This window comes from Bufo bufo, chromosome 2 (assembly GCF_905171765.1).
Source record: "Bufo bufo chromosome 2, aBufBuf1.1, whole genome shotgun sequence".
NCBI lineage: Eukaryota > Metazoa > Chordata > Amphibia > Anura > Bufonidae > Bufo > Bufo bufo.
The window spans coordinates 805,556,090-805,581,882 of NC_053390.1; the positions used below are offsets into that span (position 1 = coordinate 805,556,090).

General features: G+C 42.8%; 1 protein-coding gene across 4 annotated transcripts in view; it reads right to left on the reverse strand.

Moving 5' to 3' along the window:
• Window positions 1-3,004: 3,004 nt before the first annotated feature.
• The window catches only part of LZTS3 (leucine zipper tumor suppressor family member 3), a 101,875-nt gene continuing 79,086 nt past the window's right edge, over window positions 3,005-25,793 (reverse strand). For 2 of the 4 annotated variants that reach the window (XM_040419326.1, XM_040419324.1), the window contains exons 2-4: window positions 9,243-9,584; window positions 6,774-7,604; window positions 3,005-4,974 (exon numbers count right to left, since the gene is read on the reverse strand). In XM_040419326.1, coding sequence (XP_040275260.1) covers window positions 4,270-4,974; window positions 6,774-7,604; window positions 9,243-9,545 — 1,839 coding nt within the window. In that variant the 5' untranslated portion in view covers window positions 9,546-9,584 and the 3' untranslated portion in view covers window positions 3,005-4,269. Of the gene's footprint in view, window positions 4,975-6,773; window positions 7,605-9,242; window positions 9,585-23,358; window positions 23,501-25,002; window positions 25,128-25,793 lie in introns of those variants that run through there. The other 2 variants (XM_040419322.1, XM_040419323.1) reach the window with 2 other exon arrangements.

A 25,793-nucleotide genomic window follows, 5' to 3' on the forward strand; every position in this document is an offset into this window, starting at 1 on the left:
AAAGTTTAAAGATAGCAATACATTAATGAGGCGTGTGATGGGTAGACACTGGGGTGGAGAACTAGAACTTAAGAGGGGTTTGTCAATAGATGTCTACTTCTAATTCCAGTAACAGCGCCACTTTTGTGCATAGGCCGTGTCTGGTATTGCAGCTCAGCTGTATTCAAGTCAATGCTGCAATGCCAGACACGGCCAATAGACTAAGTGTTGGGTGTTTTTGAAGAAACAGACTCTTTTTCTCCAATCTCATGTAACCCCTTTAAGTTTCGGGTTTGCTTTAGCTGAGACACGAAGCTGTCACACGTGTGGATAAAGATCTTTCAATGAAATTCCAGACGGTTTCCTGACTAAGGCCTCTGCACACGACCGGTTTGGCTTTTTTAGTACTTTGCGGTCCGCAAAAAAAGGATCCGCAAAAAATACGTATGACGTCCTGTGCATTCCGTTTTTTGCTGGCCCCTGATAGAACAGTGCTCCCCTTGTCCGTTATGCGACAATAATAGGACATGTTCTTTCTTTGAACGGAACAACGAAAAACGGAAATAACGGAAACGGAAGGCATACAGAGTACCTCCGTTTTTTTTTGCGGATCCATTGAAATGAATGGTTCCGTATACGGTCCGTAAACAACGCAAAAAATGAAAAAAAAAAAAAAAAAACGTTCGTGTGCAAGAGGGGCCTAAGAAGAAGACATGTTGTTCCAGGTGGTATCAAGAATGTTAGAGACCTGAAGTTTCTTGTTTGGAGTAAAGACATCTAATGGGAGGACACATCCTATGTATGACTATAATCAAGACTTTTTGTACCAGGTCAATTTTTTGGGAGTTTCATTTTGCATCCACTAAATGAATACAGGATGGGCTGATGGACTTAAAGGAGAACTCCATAAAAAAAAAAAAAAAAAAAAATCAGCCATCCCATGGTGTTTGTATCTGTTCATCACATGTGCAGTGTAGAGAATTCTGGAATTTACTGTTACAATATGGTATCTACATTGTAGCAACTCGTGCACCATGACACATATGTTCCTGGTATCTTCAGACTCCCTGCAAAGCCATTATCTGATAGGTGCTTCTAGTCACATGACATCTAAGCTCCACCCTGTATCTAAAGTATTTAGAATGCTAAATTTAACATTACTGGATTCCCTATATTTCCTGTTACAATATGGTTTCTACATGTAGCCACTAGTGGCTCCACGACACATAGGTTACCGGTGTGTTAGACTAGACTCCACCCTGCTTATGTTCTCCTTTGCATCTAAGTCATGTGACATCTAAGCCCCACCCAACATGATATTTAGACGTTCCTGAATTCACTAAGTGCCTGTAACATTATGGTTTCTACCATTGTAGCCACTAGTGCTCCACGACACATAGTTACCGTGTGTTAGACTAGACTCCGCCCCTGCTTATGTTCTCCTTTTGCATCTAAGTCATGTGACATCTAAGCCCCACCCAACATGATATTTAGACGTTCCTGAATTCACTAAGTGTCCTGTAACAATATGGTTTCTACATTGTAACAGCTTCGTGGCTCCATGACACAAATCAAGTGTCGGACGCCACCCCTGCTTATGTCCTTCTCCTTGGTTAGCATTACGTTAAGCTCCACCGCACTATAAAAAAATCTTCAAAAGAAATCATGAAATGTAAGCAAATGAAACAAAGTATTTATGCAATTCCATTCTACAATCTTTTACATTTGACCTTTCCCGGATATCCCAAGTGGGTCATCAATATACAAAGCAATGAGTGGAGTTCCCCTTTAAGTCGCCTTGATCATCCGGCAGTGCAGTGTGACCAGCTTTAGATACCTCACAGCTAAGTTATAAGACACAATATGGTTATGTAGCACATCTCCCTGACCATCCACCTGAAGAACTTGCTCCAAGCTTCTTCGCACGTTGTGTACTCCGACCTCAAGGACACTCTTGATGCTGGATTAGTAAACAAGCACACTCACAATTCATTGCAGCATTTTCATGGAGTAAAATCTAGCGTGCTAAAGTCTACCCACTGTGAACTGTGCATTATTACCAAGGTAACACTTGCTAGCCACGCGTCTGTAATACTACAGCTTGGCGGGAGGCTCTGAGAAGCTCTCGCCTCATCTGATATCCTGTACTTGCTGTACTGGTGGTGTCGCCAGTAAATCCCTGAAGAAGAGGGAAGAGGCAATTTATTCCTGAAGTTGTACAGCACTTCTCTTTGGTTTTATCCCTGGGATTTTTTTATCAGAATTTATCTCAGCCTGTAACAGCACTCTGTGGTGGTGAGAACTTCTTTCCAGTCAGTATGTTGTCTCAGAAGTAAATAGGGACCTACTGAAGGATACAAGGGGTGGACATCTTTTACCAAACCCAGGCATACAAGGAGGTAATGAGTGGTCGTCTTCCATTAAGGGACCAGTGCCCTTCCTACTCTTGTCGGGTTAAGAACCCATAAAGCATCACCCATCGTTCTCACTCGTTTAGTTCCTTGGATGGTGACCTGTAGATAAGCCACCTGAAACAAGACATGCGAATTTAACTAGAACTGCCCTTCAATAAGCGATTTCTCCTTTTTGGACAATTCCTCCTTGTTGGAAGGGTCTCTTGACAATTAGAAGTTCACATAGTGTCTTCTTGCTTGGACCTCCAGCAATCAGCTGTATAAAAATCTGGCAGTAAGGGCTCATGCCCACGAACGTAAAGGCTCCGTGCCCGTGCTGCGGACCGCATACGGCGCTTCCGCAATACACGGGTCACCAGCCGTGTGCATTCCGCATCACGCGTGCGGACCCATTCACTTGAATCCGGAGATGCGGTGCGGAAGCACGGATCGGAACCCCACAGAAGCACTACGGAGTGCTTCCGTGGTGTTTCTGGCCGTGCCTCCGCACCGCAAAGAAGTAGTGCATGCACTACTTTGTAGCGGTGCGGACCGTTGGATTCACTTCAATGGGGTCCGCGATCCACATGTGGCTGCCCCACGGTCGGTGCCCGTGCATTGCAGACCGCAATTTGCGGTCCGCAGCACGGGCACGGAGCCCTTACGTTCGTGGGCATGAGCCCTTACTGCCAGATTTTTATACAGCTGATTGCTGGAGGTGCAAGCAAGAAGACACTATGTGAACTTGTGAGTGTTCAATTTCCCTGCGGTGCCACCAATGGGGAAATGATAAATTACATCGTGACCATTCACATCAAAGGAATGTCTGTGTAATGCAGGAAAGGACAAGTCTTCCAAGGGAGGAGACACTCTTTGCCCACTCTGCTCTATTAACTCAGAATGTACTAATAGGGTGGATGAAAATGTTTTTTCCTAAATTGGACAAAAGCTTTTAAGAGAGCAGCTGCAAAGAGTGTCTTTCTCTTCGGAGGACCAGACTTGACCTTGTATTACACAGAAAGGACACTGGTTTCAATGAGCACCGTGTAATACTTCATTTCCCCTTTGGAGGCGCCACAAGAAAATGACACTCTTACTAAAAGGTTCTTTCACAGATTGCATCTGGAGGTCTCAGCAGTGGGATTATTGGGGGATGCTTACATCCCGGTCCAGGGTAGGGGAAGGTTGAGGGCTATGAGAAAGGCAATTAAAAGGCAAAGGGATGACATAAAAGAAAACCTCCTTACAATAACCCTCATCGTGACAACACACGGACTGGTGAATTACCTCACAGTCAGCAGTGCAGACTTGCAAAAATATTGTTATGTAATACTATAGGAAAAACCTGGCGGTTTAACAGAGAACATTTACTACTATCCCTCGAAAGATTTTGGGATAATTCACAGTAAACAGTGCCTAGAACGGTGGGAAGTCTATTAAAGATTGCTAGATTTCACTGCACAGCAGAACTTCCATTGCTAGCCAATATGGCTAAAATTAACTCATTATCCAAGTTACTTTGACCTTTCTTTCCGTGAGTCCTAAAGGATTAAGGACTGGTAACAGTCACAACACTGCACTTCCCCTTTGACTGCCCAGCGGTACATTATAACAATATAATACACCTATTCGACCGGCAGTCAGAGGGAGGTGAAAGCGGAAGGGAAAAGAAAAACAGACACAGAGTATCATTGGCGGCATAACAAACTGTATACCATAAATGTAGATTATAGCAAGCACTTGAGACGCCTTTTTTCGAGTCCTTCAGGGTCGTCTTCTATGGAGTTGTAGTCACTGGTCCCCTTAGACTCTGTTAGGTCTTTTCCTGATACCATGGGCTGGAGTAGGTAGCACATGCACAGTGAGTAACTAGCTGTGTACACTCAGTCAACAATCTTTATATCTCGGTGGATTCTATCCTCTCCAACCTTGATGGCGTCCAAGGCTTCTTGTCTTCTGCTGGCGGTGTGGTGACCTTTGTGGTTAACTCATTGATCTTTTGCTCCAGTTGCTGATTTTTTTGATACATCTCCACGTAGTTGAGCTGAAGCTGCTTCTGATACTTTATGACTTTTTCCTTCTCTTCTTGCCACGTGCGTCTCTCCTCCTCAAAGTCCACCACCTGCTGGTCCCGCTGTTGTCTCTCCATTGCCAACTCAACCTGGAGCTTCTCCATATCCTTCTTAAGAGTGCCTACACTGTCCTCGTTTTGGCGTTTCATCTTGGCCTCATCGCTCTCACATGCCAGAGTGTCCCTCAGTTTGTCATTGAGTTCCATGGCGTACGGGTTCTGACCCAGATCCGACAAGGTCTCCTTCAAACCCGCTATCTCCTGTTCACATTGACTGAGCTTCTCCTTCATTTGCTGAGCTTCACTTTGCTTTCTTTGCACTTCGTTCTCGCAGATCTCCAGACTGACACTCTTCGAGCTGTAGGAATCTTTTATGGAAGAAATCTGTTCCTCTTTCTCCCGTAGCAAGGCTTTTACTTCTTTTAACTGTGTTCTAAGGCCAACTATCTCATTGAGTTTCTGAGCAATGTCTGCCTGGGCATCTTTCAATTGCTGCTTCAAAAGTGATATCTCCCCAGCTTTTTGACAAACCTGCAAAGAAAAGCTCACATATTTTAGATGCTGACATGAAAGAGTTTGCAGAAGACAATCTGGCTGCTGCAATCAATTAGTTGCAAAAGCCTGTCATTACCAGGACCTCAACACAACCTCATTATGGAATGAAGGTCATGTGTGGGCCATTCATTTTTTTTTTGCAATCACCTGCAACCATGTTTACCATATAGAAACACTGATGTAGTTATCAAAGCAAGTCTGCTAATTTACTGCATCCCCCAGGCTCTTGACTTTCATGTCGGTATGTCTATATGTGGTGCTTAAACATTTGTGAACCCTTCAGAATATCCATATTTCTGCATAAATTTGACCTAAAACTATATCAGTCCTAAAAGTAGATAAAGATAATCAAAGAAATGAGTCAAAAATATTAGACTTGGTAAATTTATTTATTGTGGAAAATGATCCAATATATTACGTCTATGACTGGCAAATTTATGTGATCCTTTAGGACTAGCTTATAATTTCAATCAATGGGAAGACAATCATGTGTGAGTGGGCGACCTGTTCTATTTAAAGAACAGGGATCTATCAAAGTCTTCACAACACATGTATGTGGGAGTGTATTATGGCATGAACAAAGGAGATTTTTGAGGACCTAAGAAGAGTTGTTGAGGCTCATCAGGCTGGAAAAGGTTACAAAAAGATTTCTAAACACTTTGGACTCCACCAATCCACAGGCAGACAGATTGTGTACAAGACATTCAAGACCATTATTAATCTCTCCAGGAGTGGTCAACCAACAAAGATCACACCATGAGAAAGGCATGTAACCCAGAAAACCCAAGGTAACCTCTAAGCAACTAAAGGCCTTTCTCACATTAGCTAATGTTCATGAGTCTACCGTTAGGAGGACACTGAACAACAATGATGTACATGACAGGCTTGCAAAAAGAGTCGCTACTCTCCAAAATAAAAATTGAAAAGACCCTGGACAAGCCAGAAGGCTATTGGAAAATTGCTTTGTGGAAAGATGAGACCAAATAAAACTTTTTGGTTTAAAGGAGAAGTGTTATGTTTGGAGAAAGGAAAACAACTTATTTCAAGAGAAAAACCTCATTCCATCTGTGAAAAAGGGTGGTGGTATTATCCCAGTTTGGTCCTGTCTTGCTCCGTCTGGGCCAGGACGGCTTGCCATCACTGGTGGAACAATGAATTCTGAATTATAGCAGAAAATTCTAAAGGAAAATGTCAGGACATATGTCCGTGAGCTGAATCTCAAGAGAACGTTGGTCACGCAGCAACACAACAACCTTAAGCACACAAGTAATTCTACCAAAGAATGGGTAAAGAAGAATAAGTTAAAGTTTTGTAATGGCCAAAGTCCTGACCTCAACCCAATAGGAATGTTATAGCGGGATATGAAGTGAGCAGTAGTAGAGAATGAGCTAAAATTCCTCCAAGTCGTTGTCCAGGACTAATCAATCATTACTGGAAACATTTAGCTTTAGTTATTGCTATACAAGGAGATACTGAAAGAAAAGGTTTGAATACTTTTGCCTCTCTCAGACATGTGATATTGGATCATTTTCCTCAAAAAATAAATGATCAAGTCTAATAGACACAGCATGTTAAATTCCATTTTAACCCCCTATTGAGCACCTTGGCTCAAAGACTGATTTTATATGTACCCTTTTTATCAAACATGGCCAAAGTTGAGGAGGTCTCTCAAGTTGACCAAAGTCTTGTTGTCTAGCATATACATTTTTGTGGGCCTAATTACAGCTGTCCAATGAACATTGATATATTCTCATGATATCATCTTGGCATCTTACCTCCCACTTGGTTTCCTCAATCTTTGGCAGGAACTCGGACTGCTCTTTCTTAAAGACCATGCACTTCTTCTCTAATTCCTCCCGTTCCTGAAGCAACTGCGCAACATCATCTTGAAACTTCTTCTTTTCCTGCTGGAGCTTGAATATCTGCAGTTGTAACGCTTGCTGGGCACGTTGTGCTTTCTTGGACACTTGCTGCAGCTTGTTGGCGTAATTCTGTCTCAAGTCATCCATTTCCCGTTCCCAGATTTTCTGTTTCTCTTCAAAGACTTGAAAAATTGCAGCCTCGCTTTTGTCTAAGTTCCTCTTCATCTGTATCACCTCTTGCTCCTTTTCCCAGAGACGATCTTCTAGGTCTTGAATGATGTCGTCACTTGAGGGCGAATGGAAAGGCATGGTCTCGTTAAGATGGTTCAGTCTGGTAAAAGAAGACGTGCTTTTGCTGGAAGATCGGCCGCTATCTGAGGTAGAAATTCCATTATAACCTACTATATTTTTTTCTACATAGGTAGTCCCAATGCGATTTATATGGCTTGTTGACGCACTCATTGGGCCAACATGCTGGCTATAACCAGTCCCATACGTTGGTAGGCTGGTCAATGAATTGCGACCAGAGTCAGATAGACCTCCCACCTGGTTGGAAGACCTATTGTGGCTGGTCTTCTCCAAACTGCTTTTCAAGGCAGCTGAACTGTTGCTGTTCCCATGACCAGAGCCCTTTCGGTTCTCAGTGACTCCATTGTTCACTGGTGGACATAAGTTCTGCATGGAATGGAAATTCTTCGGGACCACCGGTTTAAAGGCAGAGGGTCTCACCAAAGTCTCATTGCTCTGTAAAAACATAAATTGATGAGAAATGGAAAATGATTTACCTTTTATCACTAGATATCAAAAATGATTTTAAGGGGTATGTAGGGGTGTCCACTCAATAGTTCACCAAGGACAAAACACCAAGGTGGAGTCACTGTGCAGATACATTATGTTACAGATCCTGAGTTACATCCTGTATTATACTCCAGAGCTGCACTCACTATTCTGCTGGTGGAGTCACTGTGTACATACATTACTTATCCTGTACTGACCCTGAGTTACATCCAGTATTATACTCCAGAGCTGTACTCACTATTCTGCTGGTGGAAACACTGTGTACATACATTACATTACTTATCCTGCACTGATCCTGAGTTACATCCTGTATTATACTCCAGAGCTGCACTCACTATTCTGCTGGTGCAGTCACTGTGTACATACATTACATTACTTATCCTGTACTGATCCTGAGTTACATCCTGTATTATACTCCAGAGCTGCACTCACTATTCTGCTGGTGGAAACACTGTGTACATACATTACATTACTTATCCTGCACTGATCCTGAGTTACATCCTGTATTATACTCCAGAGCTGCACTCACTATTCTGCTGGTGCAGTCACTGTGTACATACATTTACATTACTTTATCCTGTACTGATCCTGAGTTACATCCTGTATTATACTCCAGAGCTGTACTCACTATTCTGCTGGTGGAGTCACTGTATACATACATTATGTTACTTATCCTATACAGATACTGAGTTACATCCTGTATTATACTCCAGAGCTGCACTCACTATTCTGCTGGTGCAGTCACTGTGTACATACATTACATTACTTATCCTGTACTGATCCAGAGTTACATCCTGTATTATACTCCAGAGCTGCACTCACTATTCTGCTGGTGCAGTCACTGTGTACATACATTACATTACTTATCCTGTACTGATCCAGAGTTACATCCTGTATTATACTCCAGAGCTGCACTCACTATTCTGCTGATGCAGTCACTGTGTACATACATTACATTACTTATCCTGTACTGATCCTGAGTTACATCCTGTATTATACTCCAGAGCTGTACTCACTATTCTGCTGGTGGAGTCACTGTATACATACATTATGTTACTTATCCTATACAGATACTGAGTTACATCCTGTATTATACTCCAGAGCTGCATTCACATTTCTGCAGCTCTGGAGTATAATAAATCTAATCAGTACCACATGGTTGTCTTCATGAGACAGTCCTTTTAACTGGTGTGGGCTAAATGCAGTATAATCTTAGTGTAAGTCCCTATCAAGAACACCTTAATGTATATATAGCACAGTATGGTATATGCAAATACATACACTTTCTTTTTGGAAATTAGACAGGTCACTCCAGGGTTAAAATCCGCATGTGAAATACAAGCAATCACCTTCCAATGATTTAAGGCAAGGATAATCCCAGGAGTTCTCTAAGATTAGAAAATAGGGTCTGTTTTTTTCTTTCCAGAAACAGCGCCCCCTATTCCCTGTGGCTGTATCTAGTATTGCAGCATTCAAATAAATGAGAACGAGCTGAAATACCAGACACAGTCCACGGACAGGAGTGGTGCTGTATTTGGAGGACAGCAGTGGGGAGTAACGATACATTATATTATATTTTGTCACCTTTTCGCTCTTGCGCTGCTCGTTGATATACATGGAGTTTTTCTCCGTTTTGTAACTCTTCTCTTCCCCCGAGTATCGGTTCGAGTAGCCATTTCTGAAGCTGTCGTTCTGCTTGAGGCTGTTCTGAGTTCTGGTTCCCACACTCTTCATTGCAAACTCTTGTTCATTGGCAACTCCGCTGCCCACACTGCCCATAATGCCCTGGGAGGGAGAGTCAGAAGACCTGCTGGCGAAAGAGTGGAAGGACTCTTGGTTCTGGTAGGTTGTGTCACTCAGGACAGTTCTTGACTCTAATTTTGCCATGGCAGCAGAGAAGAGGATGTGCGAGGATACTCAACGGCACTGAAGGAGAAAGAAAACCAAGGGTTATTCCAACTGGGAACTGCTAAAAACCTGTGCTAAAGCAGATTTACCTCCACAGAATACAGGGTCAGCTTCAGGTTTATATGGGTCACAATGGGCCCCTTATACCTCAACTCCCACCCAGTAAACCATACAACATTAATGGGGCTATTTTCATTTTCATTAAGGTTTTGCTGCATTTTTGGCTGTATTTTTTTTCTCAGTAAGAATCATACAAATAAAATAAAAAAAGCAGAAAAAAATCTATGATGTGAACATACCGTAAATTGCATCCTGCAGAGCTGCACTCACTATTCTGCAGGGGGAGTCACTGTGTACATATATTACATTACTTATCCTGTAGTGATCCTGAGTTACATCCTGTATTATACTCCAGAGCTGCACTCCCTATTCTGCTGGTGGAGTCACTGTGTACATACATTACATTACTTATCCTGTACTGATCCTGAGTTACATCCTGTATTATACTCCAGAGCTGCACTCACTATTCTGCTGGTGCAGTCACTGTGTACATACATTACATTACTTATCCTGTACTGATCCTGAGTTACATCCTGTATTATACTCCAGAGCTGCACTCACTATTCTGCTGGTGGAGTCACTGTGTACATACATTACATTACTTATCCTGTACTGATCCTGAGTTACATCATGTATTATACTCCAGAGCTGCACTCACTATTCTGCTGGTGGAGTCACTGTGTACATACATTACATTACTTATCCTGTAGTGATCCTGAGTTACATCCTGTATTATACTCTAGAGCTGCACTCACTATTCTGCTGGTGGAGTCACTGTGTACATACATTACATTACTTATCCTGTAGTGATCCTGAGTTACATCCTGTATTATACTCTAGAGCTGCACTCACTATTCTGCTGGTGGAGTCACTGATCCTGAGTTACATCATGTATTATCCTCCAGAGCTGCACTCACTATTCTGCTGGTGCAGTCACTGTGTACATACATTACATTACTTATCCTGTACTGATCCTGAGTTACATCCTGTATTATACTCCAGAGCTGCACTCACTATTCTGCTGGTGCAGTCACTGTGTACATACATTACATTACTTATCCTGTACTGATCCTGAGTTACATCCTGTATTATACTCCAGAGCTGCACTCACTATTCTGCTGGTGCAGTCACTGTGTACATACATTACATTACTTATCCTGTACTGATCCTGAGTTACATCCTGTATTATACTCCAGAGCTGCACTCACTATTCTGCTGGTGGAGTCACTGTGTACATACATTACATTACTTATCCTGTACTGATCCTGAGTTACATCCTGTATTATACTCCAGAGCTGCACTCACTATTCTGCTGGTGCAGTCACTGTGTACATATATTACATTACTTATCCTGTACTGATCCTGAGTAACAGGATCAAGTTGGGGAGCAGCATCACAATGATGGCCATGACGGTTCTCACCCAACAACTCTTATCCTTGTCGAAGACCCACATAGCTCAGAACCCATCAAATACTAGAGTGGATAGATTCTAGACATTTGGAACCTGTTACAGAACTCTTTCAGCAATCTTGACTGTTTTACTTGCCATCAATAAGACCTGTTTGACTATGAGGTTACCTTTAGAAAACAGCACAAAAAGTTATGCACCACTAGCACATTTTTGGTGTCTTGTAGATCATCTGGGATTTGTCGAGATCTGCCTACGTTGAACATTTGAGACCCTACAAACTACTACAGGACAACTCAGCTGAAGGTAGAATTTTGGATTTTAGAAGCAACATTTTTGGACACCTTGTTTTAGACTGAGCAAAATATACAATCAATTCCCTAAAGGAGGCCATACACGTTCAACAGCGTTTGGCCACCAGACCTTTTCTGATGCTCCCTTTGGCCAAAGGTGATGGGAATAGGGTAACAGGAGCGAGCTTCTGCTGGACCCTATGGTGGTGGCTTCTCTCCCTTGAGCATAAAGGATCAGGATGAACGTTAGAATCGATGACATCGGGCAATTATCAAACACATATGAGATAAGGGTACAGCCAACATGAGTCCAACGTGTATGGTCACCTTAATAGTTTTACTTCCTGATAACCCTACACTTGCTTCCGTTAGACTGACATTTATCTAATCACAATGTGGATCACGTTATACATCTCGTTAACAACTCCGCTAGCCTATGAAGTTTGAGTACCCCTCCCCCCCACCCGAGTTTCTCGCCTTGGCTGTGAACTTTTGGCTCCCCTCCCTCTACACCTCCCTACATTGCTCTGGTCTCCGTGCTGTCAGAATCAATTTCTCAGTCCAGAGATTTCCCCAGTTAAGTGTTTTCAGCAATTGCAGCAGTTGAAAGCGAGTTGAAGGAAAGGTTACGTGCAATGTTCGCTCCTGTAGAGAGAATTCATAACTCGCCTCTATGTGGCATATTTCCTATGAACTTAAAACGCGTGGAGTAACTTGATTACCAAAAAACCAATCTCCGCCAAAAATGATTGCAGTCCTGTGAGATCGGGCAGGGCAAAGATTCATTCTGGAGCTCGCGTAATTAGAGCTTTTTCATATTTTGTGCAGAATATTTAATCTTCATTGGCTCTTTACAAAGAGGAGCTGAAAATCTGCAGAGGATAGCTCAGAAATCTCCGGTGTGGAGCCTTCAAAGACTCTGAGATGCATCAAAGATTCACAAAGAGGAGTGTAAACTTTACTCGTGTTTGTAAGGGTCCACGACGACCCATGATGATGAGATGACCCCAACAGGGGAGCCAGGGTCCAGAGACCCTCAGCCAACTGCAGATTGCGCCAAGGCCAACCAGACGTGAAGAGCCAAGCATGCAATACATGGCGGGCGGTGATCGGAACCCGGTGCCTGCTCAAACCATTGAGCAGGCAACTGGGCCAAATGCGCCGGGGGGTCCCCCCCCCCCCCAATAGGCGATCGCAGCAAACCGCAGGTCAATTCAGACCTGCGGTTTTCTGCGTTTCCGGGTTATTCGGGTCTCTGAGGACCCGATAACCCGGAACAGGATGGTGTGATTTTACCCCACCAATCACCATCCTGCGATCCTGAGTGGTAATGGTGACATCACCTCTCAGGATCGCCTCTGATTGGTAGGAGGGCGGGCAGGCAGGAGATTCAAATGATAGCAGCGCTCCTCTCCTCCTCCTTTTGTGTCCGGTGCCCAAGGAGAGAGGAGCGCTGCCTGCACATGTCGGATCTGAGCCAGCATCACCCCATCTGTGCCCCAGCACCCATCCTTGCCCCAGGACCCGATCTGTGCCCCAGCATCCCCATCTTATCTGCAGGTAATTAGGGAAAGACTAGGGAAAGGTTGGGCTAGGCAGGGAAAATAAAGGGAAAGTTAGTGGTAAAAAAAAGTTTTCTTGCATCACCCTAAGTAGGGTGTCTGGGGTCCACAGCACAGCTGTGTGACCCTAGACCCCCCAGGGGTGCTGCCGCTTGCCCCCCTGCAGCCTCCCCCCCCCCCCCCACAACTTTTTTGGGGCGCAGGCATTTTTATTATTTTTTTTGGTTCGTACGCTGACTGTGGCCGGCACTCTTAGCGTCCGGCCACTGTTAGCGTATCGCACACCCCACCGCTGATCAACTTCGGACGGTTGATCAGCGGTTTTGAATTTTTTTTAAACTTTTTTTTCACTTTTTTTAGTTAGTCTTTTTTTTTTTCTGTTAGTTTTAGGGATAAGTACGCGAACACCCGTGCCCCCACGCACACCAAATAAAGATTTACACACACGCACATACACACGCAGACACACACTCCCCTATGGCCTGCCGGACGTTCTCGGCCCAGGAGGCATACGCCCTGCTTGCCTCCGACTCTGAGAGTCCCAGTGAGGACGAGGATGACCCCACTTTCCTGTTGTCATCCGCGTCCTCCTCATCATCTAGTGATGATGATAAGCCCCCAAGGCGGCGGAGACGGAGCAAGGGGATCGCCATGCTAGGGACCCTGTGGCCCACCCTAGTACGAGCAGCTCTGGGGCTTGTACTAGTTTTCCGGCCCACCAGTTAAATCCACCGAAGCACCCTGCCGGTGAACTTGTCTGGTGTACCCCAGAGCGATTTGAGCCTGTGATTCCTGAGTTTGAAGGCCAATCAGGAATCCAGATTTCCACAGTGGGCTACACTGAATATGACTTTTTTTGTCATTTTTTCAGTGACCAACTGGTAAATCTAATGGTGGAGCAGACGAACCTGTACGCCCAACAGTTCATTGCTCAACACCCGGGCTCCTTTTTGGCTAGGCCCGGTGGCTGGACCCCGGTCAGTGCAGCCGAGATGAGGACATTTTGGGGCCTCGTGCTGCATATGGGCCTAGTCAAGAAACCTAGTGTCAGGCATTACTGGAGTGGGGACGTCCTCTACCAGACCCCACTTTACAGTACGGCCATGACACGCTCCCGGTTTGAGGCCATCCAGAAATGTCTGCATTATTCAGATAATGCAGCATGTCCCCCCCCAAGGTGATCCTGCCTATGACCGTCTGTATAAGATACGGCCGGTCATCGATCACTTTGGGGCCAAATTTGTACAGGCCTATGTACCTGGAAGGGAGGTCGCGGTTGATGAGTCTCTCATTGCGTTCAAGGGGAGACTCATTTTCCGCCAGTATGTTCCCTCAAAGCGGGCGAGGTATGGCGTGAAGCTGTACAAACTTCGTGAAAGTACCTCAGGGTACACTTACAAGTTTCGTGTGTACGAGGGGCGAGATTCCCGTATTCAACCCCCAAAATGTCCCCCCACTCTGGGTGTTAGCGGGAAACTTGTGTGGGACCTTATGCACCCACTGCTAGATAAGGGTTACCACCTTTACGTGGATAACTTTTATACTAGTATCCCCTTGTTCCAGTCCCTCGCCGCCAGATCCACGTCCGCTTGTGGGACCGTGCGGAAAAATCTACGCGGCCTCCCTGCCCATCCCCTCCAGGTACATATCCCCAGGGGTGAGACCCGTGCACTTACCAGTGGAAACCTGTTGCTGGTCAGATATAAGGACAAGAGGGATGTCCTTGTACTGTCCACAATTCATGGTAACAGCACCACCCCAGTCCCTGTGCGAGGTACCGCGGCAACGGTCCTCAAGCCCGATTGTATTGTCGACTACAATCGGTATATGGGAGGAGTTGATCTCTCTGATAAAGTCATCAAGCCATATAACGCCATGCGCAAAACCCGGGCATGGTACAAAAAAGTTGGTGCAGGTTGCCTTGTACAACTCATTTGTGCTGTCCCGGAGCGCTGGCAACACAGGGACATTCCTCCAGTTCTATGAGGCAGTCCTCAAGGACCTGATCTTTTCTTACCGGGAAAGAGCAGGCCGGAGTACCTCGGGAACTGGAGGCGCCCGGATCGTCCCTGGCCAACACTTTCCAGGTGTGGTCCCCCATACTGGAAAGAAGGGACGAACCCAAAAAAAGTGCAGAGTGTGTCACAGGAGGGGGATACGGAAGGACACCACTACTCAGTGCGACACGTGCCCCGATCATCCGGGCCTCTGCATTGACGGTTGCTTCAGGGAGTATCACACTTCCATGGAGTACTAAATTTATATCCCAATTTAGCCACTGACTATCGGATAAAAAAACTGGTTCTCAGACTTGAGACACCCCAAAAAATTGTAAAAACTAAAATAATAAAAAAAAAAGTATACAATTAGGTATCGCTGCGTCGGTAATAATCTCAATAATCAAAAAGGATAATATAGTCTAAAACCGAAATAATTCTAAAAAAGTAGACTTATTAGGTCTATAAAAATACCCCATGACTTAACCCCCCAGATTAAGGCTACTTTCACACTAGCGTTCGGAGCGGATCCGTCTGATGTTTCATCAGACGGATCCGCTCCGATAATGCAGACGTTCGCATCCGTTCAGAACGGATCCGTCTGCATTAAAACTTAGAAAATTTTCTAAGTGTGAAAGTAGTCTGAGCGGATCCGTTCAGACTTTACATTGAAAGTCAATGGGGAACGGATCCGCTTGAAGATTGAGCCATATGGTGTCATCTTCAAGCGGATCCGTCCCCATTGACTTCCATTATAAGTCTGGACGGATCCGCTCGCCTCCGCACGGCCAGGCGGACACCCGAACGCTGCAAGCACTGAGCGGAGCGGAGGCTGAGCGCTGGCAGGCGGATGCATTCTCAGTGGATCCGCCTCCATTGAGAATGCATTGGGGCCAGACGGATGCGTTCGGGGCCGCTCGTGAGCCCCTTCAAACGGAGCTCACGAGCGGACACGGGAACGCTAGTGTGAAAGGAGCCTAACACGGTCCAAAAAAATAAAGACATATGGTGCAAAAAAAGAACTTTTTTTGTCACCTTACATAACAAAAAGTTTAATAGCAAGCGATCAAAAAGTCATATAGCCCCTAAAATAGTGCCAATAAAACCATCCTCTCATCCCGCAAAAAATGAGCCCCTACATAAGATAATCAGCTAAAAAACAAAAAATAAATGACTCTTAGACTTTAGAGATACCAAAAAAAAAAATTTGGATCAAAAAGGATAATATAATCTAAAACCTAAATAATTGTAAAAAAGTTGACTTATTAGGCATCGCCGCGTCCGTAAGAATCTCCTCTATAAAAATACACCCCAGATTAACACAGTAAAAAAAAGAAAAAGGTGCCAAAACAGCTATTTTTGGCACTTTTCCATTTCAATCAGTTTTTTCCGGTAACAAAGCAAGGGTTAACAACCAAACAAAAGTTAATATTTATTACCCTGATACTGCAGTTTACAGAAACGCCACATTTGTGGTCGTAAACTGCTGTATCAGTAAAAGGGAGGCCGCAAAAGGAAAGGACCGACATGGTTTCTGGAAGGCCGATTTTGATGGCCTTTTTTATTGACACCATGTCCCTTTTGAAGCCCCCCTGATGCACCCCTAGAGTAGAAACTCCCTAAAAGTGACCCCATCTAATAAACTACACCCCTCAAGGTGTTCAAAACTGATTTTTACAAACTTTATTAACCCTTTAGGTGTTCCTCAACAGTTAATGGCAAATGGAGATGAAATTTCAGAATTTCGATTTTTGGTAACCTTACCTCACAAAAATGTAATATAGAGCAACCAAAAATCATATGTACCCTAAAAATAGTCCCAACAAAACCGCCACCTTATCCCGTAGTTTCCAAAATGGGGTCAATTTTAGGGAACTTCTACTCCAGGGGTGCATTAGGGGGGTTGAAACAGGACACGGTGTAAATAAACCGGTCCATAAAAATCAGCCCAACACAAACCACACGGCACTCCTTTTCCTCTACGCCCCGCCGTGTGGCCGTACAGTAGTGTACAGCCACATATGGGGTGTTTCTGTAAACAGCAGAGTCAGGGCAATAAATATACAGTCTTGTTTGGCTGTTAACCCTTGCTTTTTTAGTGGAAAAAAGGGGTTAAAATGGAAAATTTGGCAAAAAAATTACATTTTCTAATTTCATCCCCATTTGCCAATAATTCTTGTGCAACACCTAAAGGGCTAACAAAGTTTGTAAAAATCAGTTTTGAATAGCTTGAGGGGTGTAGTTTCTAGAATGGGGTTCTTTTTGGGTGGTTTCTATTATATAAGCCTCACAAAGTGACTTCAGACCTGAACTGGTCCCTAAAATTTTTTTTTTAAATTTCTGAAAAATTTCAAGATTTGCTTCCAAACTTCTAAGCCTTGTAACAGCCCCCAAAATATAAAATATGATTCCCAAAATGATCCAAACATGAAGTAGACATATGGGGAATGTAAAGTAATAACTATTTTTGTAGGTATTACTATGTATTATAGAAGTAGAGAAATTGAAACTTGGAAATTAGCAATTTTTTACAAATTTTTGGTAAATTTGGTATTTTTTATAAATAAAAATGAATTTTTTTGACTTCATTTTACCAGTATCATGAAGTACAATATGTGACGAAAAAACAATCTCAGAATGGCCTGGATAAACCAAAGCGTTTTAAAGTTATCACCACTTAAAGTGACACTGGTCAGATTTGCAAAAAATGGCCTGGTCCTTAAGGTGAAATAAGGCTGTGTCCTTAAGGAGTTAAAATGAACCTGTCAGCAGTTATAAACCAAACCAGGATCTTCTTCATAACAAATTTGCCAAATTTGAAGACTTTTCTTTGTGTTTTATATCAGGAAAAGTGTCTAAAAACACAAGAAATTGGAGCTGTGCCGTGTAGACTCTTTTTATGGCACAATTCACAAATGCTTCTCTGAGTATCCTGCCAATCAAAGGATCTATTGTGGCGTAAAAAAGTGACAGATTATGGCACACTCCACGTGTGCACCATAATTTTCAACTTTTTGAGCATTGAGCAGTATTTATGGCCTATTTATGGCAGGCCCAATACTACTACTATTACTACCCCTAAACAGCCACACACACATCTACTGCCTTGTCCGTCCCATGCTATGCTGCTACTGCTGCCACTAGTATTGGGACCACATGCCACTATTATCTAACCTTACCACATCCACACTGTACTGCGGCTCACAATTCAAAGGGAGAATTTTTCCAGGCTTGTTCAGAACAAGCCAATGTTTCTTGTGACACACTAGCACGTGTGTGTATAAATAGGGGCAAGCATCTGCCCCCATTAAACCTTAGGATACCGGAGGTTTTTTTCATTTTCATTTTTCTTCCCTATATTCCTTGAGCCATAACTTTTTTATATTTCCATGCACATAGCTGTATGAGGGCTTATTTTCTGCGGGACAAGTTGTACTATCTAATGCCACCATTAACTATGGCATAAAATGTAGTGGTAAGTGGTAATATTTTTTCCAAATGAGGTGGAATTGGAAAAAAAAATGCAATTCCTCCACCGTTTTACAGATTTTGTTCCCACGGCATTTCGTTTGTGGCAAAACTGACCCTTCATTCTCTGGGTCAGTACGCTTACAACTATACCCTATATGTATAGGTTGTTTTATGTCTAAATAGTCAAAAAATTTATTTAAACTTTGAAAAAAAATTATTGATACCATTTTGGAATCTATGTGACATTTTGATCACATTTTATTACATTTTTTGGGGTAAGAGAAGCAATGAAAAAATTGCAAATTGTCAATTTTTACACTTTTTTCTGTTACGCCATATTGGAAAAATATTTTCATATTTTAATAGTACGGGCATTTTCGGTCACGGTGATACCCATTATGTTTATATTTTTTGTTATTTAGGTATTTATTTTTTAATTATACAGAATGGGGGGTGATTTAAACTTTTATATTTTACATTTTTTTATATATTTGTTACGTTTTTTTTTTGTAATGATTTTGAATCTCATATGTGAGCCTACAAAATCTATTTTTTTATTTTTATCTTAGAAAAATCGTGTATTTTTAAAATGACTTTATTACTGTCTATTGCTCATTTCTTATGCTGGCCTGCCATCTGGTGGCCAAAATAAGAATTTCAGTTTGAATGCTCTTAGCCTCTTCAGCGAGGCTGAGCACTTTCATATCAATTACCGTCATCCTCACTGGCCACAGAGGATGCCGGTAACAACCCCTGAGGCGTGAGCGTATGGGTTTCTGCGCATTTAGAGGTCGTGATCTAATTTGATCACAGCATCTAAAGGCCTTGATTTACGAGATCAGCATTATTGCCGTTCGTGGTAATTAGCCGCAGGTCTCTGCTGTTTGAAAGAGCAGAGACCTGCTGGCCATGATGCCCGCTGCATGTGCGAGCAGGCGCCATGTTTGCCTATCGCTCCAGCATCGTACATGTACGCCGCTGGTAGCGAAAGGGTTAGGGAACTATTTTTGGAACGGTTGTTGAGAACAAGACACAGTTTTTTCAGATAACACAGTGTGACTTTAAACACCATCTGCCCCCAATAAGGGACAATTTTTGGAATGTTTTTAACTTTAAAAAGGCATAAAAATGTGACGGCGCAGTGTGTTTTTAATCAGGCTGTTTGTTAACACCATTAACCATACATTTACCTAAAGCTATATATGTCAGTGTCACACTGATATTATTTACTATTGCTGTCATTGCCTTAAGTATCTTAAAAAAAAGGAAGGGGGGAGAGAGCAAAAAAATTGGAAAAAAATAGATAAAGAAATGACAGAAAAAATATGAATCCTAGGGGACCTCAGAGTGTCATGTACCCATTTTCAGGACAATTGAAGCACTTGTGAACCGGGTAGAATTGATTTAGACACAAATAAAAAAAATTTAATAAAATATGACGATTCGGAAACAAAAATTTATCTCAAGGAATTTGCTCATCTTTGATGCTGACAAATATGTAATAGGCTTGTCATAATTCTAACAACCTCCAGTATATGAAGTTACACATAAGCAAATCCATAAACTAAGTATTAAAAATAGTCTAAAAACTCTGTATATTCTCTTTTGGGCCACTTTATTAAATATAAAATAAATCCCTAAAATGTTCTATATGTATGCACTCTATACCAATAAAGGGCCGTCACTTCTGCCCTGATTTAGTGTCTTCCTCATGTAATAACAATTGTGGAGTATCTATTCTTATAATTGTATGTCATGCCATTCCTCTATTATTTCTGCTAGAAGTCATGAGTGAAATACTAGGAGTTTGCAGTGAAGGTCCAGATGGATGTTACCAGTTGGGGGGTGTGTCCTTGCACAGTCTGACACTCTCCAATCAGTGCTTCCAGTGGCAGACTGTGCAGGGACCCCCCCCCTCCCCCCAACTGGTAACACCCAGATGGATCTTTGTTGCAGACTGATGACAATTCATTGATAAACTTCTAGTTGGAATAATAGAAGAAGGCACGACATAGAGTCATAAAATGGATGCTCCAGAATTGTTATTACATGAGGAATGCAAGTAGTTACTAAAACAGACCTGTCAGGAGGGGTGCTCTTTAACCCCTTCCCGATACCTGCCCTACATGTTTTAGACACCCGGTGGCAAATCATTCTATTGTAGAAGCGGACAGATGATCGCATGTTCAAGTCCTCTAGAGGGACTAAAAAAATAATAATGAAAAAGTTAAAAAAATAAATAAATATATATACAGTTGCAAGAAAAAGTATGTGAACCCTTTGGAATGATATGGATTTCTGCACAAATTGGTCATAAAATGTGATCTAGTCTTCATCTAAGTCACAACAATAGACAATCACAATCTGCTTAAACTAATAACACACAAAGAATTAAATGTTACCATGTTATTATTGAACACACCATGTAAATGTTCACAGTGCAGGTGGAAAAAGTATGTGAACCCCTAGACTAATGACATCTCCAAGAGCTAATTGGAGTGAGGTGTCAGTCAACTGGAGTCCAATCGTTGAGATGAGGTTGGAGGTGTTGGTTACAGCTGCCCTGCTCTATAGAAAACACACACCAGTTCTGGGTTTGCTTTTCACAAGAAGCATTGCCTGATGTGAATGATGCCTTGCACAAAAGAGCTCTCAGAAGACCTACGATTAAGAATTGTTGACTTGCATAAAGCTGGAAAGGGTTATAAAAGTATCTCCAAAAGCCTTGCTGTTAATCAGTCCACGGTAAGACAAATTGTCTATAAATGGAGAAAGTTCAGAACTGCTGCTACTCTCCCTAGGAGTGGCCGTCCTGTAAAGATGACTGCAAGAGCACAGCGCAGACTGCTCAATGAGGTGAAGAAGAATCCTAGAGTGTCAGCTAAAGACTTACAAAAGTCTCTGGCATATGCCAACATCCCTGTTAGTGAATCTGTGATACGTAAAACACTAAACAAGAATGGATTTCATGGGAGGATACCACAGAGAAAGCCACTGCTGTCCAAAAAAACATTGCTGCACAGTTTGCACAAGAGCACCTGGATGTTCCACAGCAGTACTGGCAAAATATTCTGTGGACAGATGAAACCAAAGTTGAGTTGTTTGGAAGAAACACACAACACTATGTGTGGAGAAAAAGAGGCACAGCACACCAACATCAAAACCTCATCCCAACTGTGAAGTATGGTGGTGGGGGCATCATGGTTTGGGGCTGCTTTGCTGCATCAGGGCCTGGAGAGATTGCCATCATCGAAGGAAAAATGAATTCCCAAGTTTATCAAGACATTTTGCAGGAGAACTTAAGGCCATCTGTCCACCAGCTGAAGCTCAACAGAAGATGGGTGTTGCAACAGGACAACGATCCAAAGCATAGAAGTAAATCAACAACACAATGGCTTAAACAGAAGAAAATACACCTTCTGGAGGGGCCCAGTCAGAGTCCTGACCTCAACCCGATTGAGATGCTGTGGGATGACCTCAAGAAAACGATTCACACCAGACATCCCAAGAATATTGCTGAACTGAAACAGTTCTGTACAGAGGAATGGTCAAGAATTACTCCTGACCGTTGTCCACGTCTGATCTGCAACTACAGGAAACATTTGGTTGAAGTTATTACTGCCAAAGGAGGTTCAACTAGTTATTAAATCCAAGGGTTCACATACTTTTTCCACCTGCACTGTGAATGTTTACATGGTGTGTTCAATAAAAACATGGTAACATTTAATTCTTTGTGTGTTATTAGTTTAAGCAGACTGTGATTGTCTATTGTTGGGACTTAGATGAAGATCAGATCACATTTTATGACCAATTTGTACATAAATCCATATCATTCCAAAGGGTTCACATACTTTTTCTTGCAACTGTATATATATAAATTCCAATCAACTCCTTTCCCCATTTTAAAAGTAAATAATAAAAAATGAGGATCATTATAACTGTCGAGACCCAAAAATATCAAATAATTTATCACATAAAGTCAATGGTGTGACGGAAAAGAAAATCTAAATGGTTGATTCGCCTCCTCCCCTAAAAATGGAATAAAAAGTGATCAGAAAGTCATTCACAAACAAAAATTGTATCAATAAGAACTACAGATTATCACACAGGACCTAAAGGGGTTGTCCCACGAAAAATATTCTACATTGTTCAGACCAGCACCTGGATCTGAACACTTTTCTAATTACATGTAATTAAAAATATAGTACAGCCAGCGAGTTATTCTCTGATGTCCAAGGGGGCAAGATGTGAGAAGAAGCAGCAGAACAGTGTGAAAATCAACGTGAGGTCTAAAATGAGACCAGGCGTGGACCAGGTGACCAGCAATCGTCTTGGGACCCAGCTGGTTCGAAGAGGCTGACCACCATGGCATGGTGTTTGGCTATGCTGGGTGCAGACAAGCTCCAGGTAGTGTTGTAGTGCCACCTGTTTACTCCACATTTTGGCCAAAAAGTCCTTGTGGAAGGGCCCAGGGGTTGAGCTGCACCCCCGTTAAAAGGGCAAACACGATACGCCTATCAGGAGGTTTTTCAGAATACAGGCTGCCACAATCAATGTTGGCATTCTGTTCTACTAGGGAAATTCTTCATGATGAGCTTTTTTTTTTAACCCAACTTTTCCAGGCTCCAATTCCTGCTCCGGCAGTGAAGGGGTAAATCCCACTGTGTGCGTAAATTCTTTCATCTGTGTTTGTCTATGACCAGGATTGGCACTCAGTTAATAATTAGCCGCCTTCTACCACAGAATGCGAGTATTATGAATTCACATGAAAGGCTAGGCCAAAAGCAAAGAGGGGGCCCCCCAAATTTCATAATGTGCCTCCTCCCGGGGGCCCATAAATACTACACCCCCCTCCAAAATAGTGGATAATCTCAAGCCCTGTACAGATAATGCACTGGCTCTCCGGGCCCCCTGTACGTCGCCGCCGTGGGTTTTGGGTTCAGTTTTAATGAAACCATTACCACCCAGTAAATTAATCCGCCACCTCGCTCTGGCCTTACCTGCTATAATCATCTGCAGCCGCAGATCATTCCCCCTGTGTCTGCAGTCAGTCCTGCACTACTGACATATGACACAACCTTCGCCCTCGAGGACTGATAAATACTCCTGCATGGTAGGTAACGTGGTGTCAACAACAGGTGACTTAACCCTACAATACCTCCGGGCCATGTCCCTTCCTATGAAATATCCAGCTTCTCATTATCATCAAGTCAAAATTTACGGAAATTATTTGTCTGCGTTGTATTTTCTGCCATTTAAAATCATATCCCACCATACACCCCGCCTACCGCATCTACATCCCCAAAAGAACGCCTTTTATATTTCTAACCAGATCATACTGCCGTAAAAATATATACTGCCATATGATGCCACACAGTGCTGCTATATAGTGCCCAAATAATAGTGCCATACAGTGTCCACATAAAAGTTCATACAAGGTGTAAATAATACTGTCATACACTGTCCAAATATAACTAAAGTACACCTTCATCGGGATAATGGTACCTGAATTCTGCAAATAATTTTTCTAGACAGTGCCCCAATAATAGCACAATATAGTGATGTAATAAAACCGCCATACAGGGAGCACAAATAATGTCTGCTAAATAAATATGCTATAGAAGGACCACATATTACAGCCATACAGTGGCCAAATAAAAAAGCATCATACAGAGGCCTAATAATACTGCCAAATAAAGTAAATATAATACTGCCACATACTATAAAATTAGCAGATATTACAACCAACAGTGTCCAAAGAATAGCGCTGTATAATGCTCTAATAAAACTGCCATACAGAGAGCACAAATAATGCTAAAATATGATATCTAAATAATGATGCTATAAAATGCCCAGATATTACAGTCATACAGTGTCCAAACAATAGTGCCATGTAGTAGCCTAATAATACTGTCATATACAGCAAGTATGGAGTCCAGATAATTATAATATAGAATTAATTTATATTACAAAAATTGAACCAACAGGGAACTGATAAAACTGCCATGCTGAGAGTACCAATAATGCTGCCATATGGTGTCCAAATAACTTATGCTATGGAATGACCACATATTATAGCCATATGGTGCCCAAATTATACCATACAGTGATCTAATAAACCTTCATGCAAAGCAGAAATAATGCTACCATATGTTGTTCAAGTAATTCATCTATCAAACAGTGCCCCGATAGTGATACATCGGGCAAATGGCCACCATACAAAGCAGAAATAATACTGCTATATGGTGGCAAAATACAAAAGAAGGCTCTGTAGCCCCTCCGGCTTCTTTCCTGTAGACTATCACCCCCCCGCCAAATACTGTGCAAAGAATGGCAATTCAAGTGAATGGAAGTAAGTTGTTGGGTCAGGAGGGGTTCTGCGCAGGGGACTAATCCAGAAGGTTTGGACCCCCACACAAAGGTATGGCATAAAAGCTACCACTAGAGGGAGCAATCTGCAGACAGATTACTTGTGGCTCGTTCACACACAGCAATGGAAAACCTGGTAGGTATCTAATACTTCTCACAGCTGAGAGTTTGCTACAGTTGTATTCAGTCTAGACAATCTTCTGATACACTGTCCTGCACTAATACATTGGAGCAAATGTTAAGGCCAAAAGAGAGATTTGTGCACTTGTTCCTACCTGTCAGTGAATGGATGCCGCTCTATCCCTGCAGATTGAGGATGACTCTACATTAGGGTGGCGCTGAGGACCGCGGAGAGGTTCTGGACTGCGGCGCCTTGTAAGGTGCAATCACTGGACCTGCACATATTCCAATCAGTGCTCATGCACATACCAAGAATTCCTGATGTCTCTTCAGGGTCACGTGTCTGGCACAGCTCAGAGGAAGAGTGCCAGATAAAGGGGGCGCACTGGGAAATCATCAGTGTACTGGGATGGGAGGGGTGAAGGGCCTGGCAGCTTGTCAACACCAGCCCCACTGCTTAAAGGGCCCTCTGCCTAAAATTCCCAATGTTTTAGTCAGAAAGGTTGGTGAAAATCCAACATTGCCTCATTCTAGATGCCTCCAGGGTCATCACCCAGCTTTTCTGGACTCCTGAATGTCAGAGAGTCCTGCAGCAATATGAGGACGGGAGACCTATTACTAGGCAGGTTCAACGACAGCTACAGTAGGTTATAACCCACCTTTCCCAGAAATGCATAAGATGGAGCTCAGCTTCCCCTGGGCCATAGCTATAATTGCCTATTTATTTTTTAAATGGTCATCAGGGGCTTATCTGGATTCCCATACATGTGCCGCACCCTTTTATATAGACCCCTACCAACTTAATGCTTTTAAGTCAAGAGCAGCGCTCCCAGACATCAGTGTTTCAGAGCCAAGTCTCCGACTTCAGAGTATTTCATATCACGAGCTGATTTGAAAAGTTTTAGAAGCCAGATTCAGGCCACAAAGTGTTGAAGATCTCAGACTC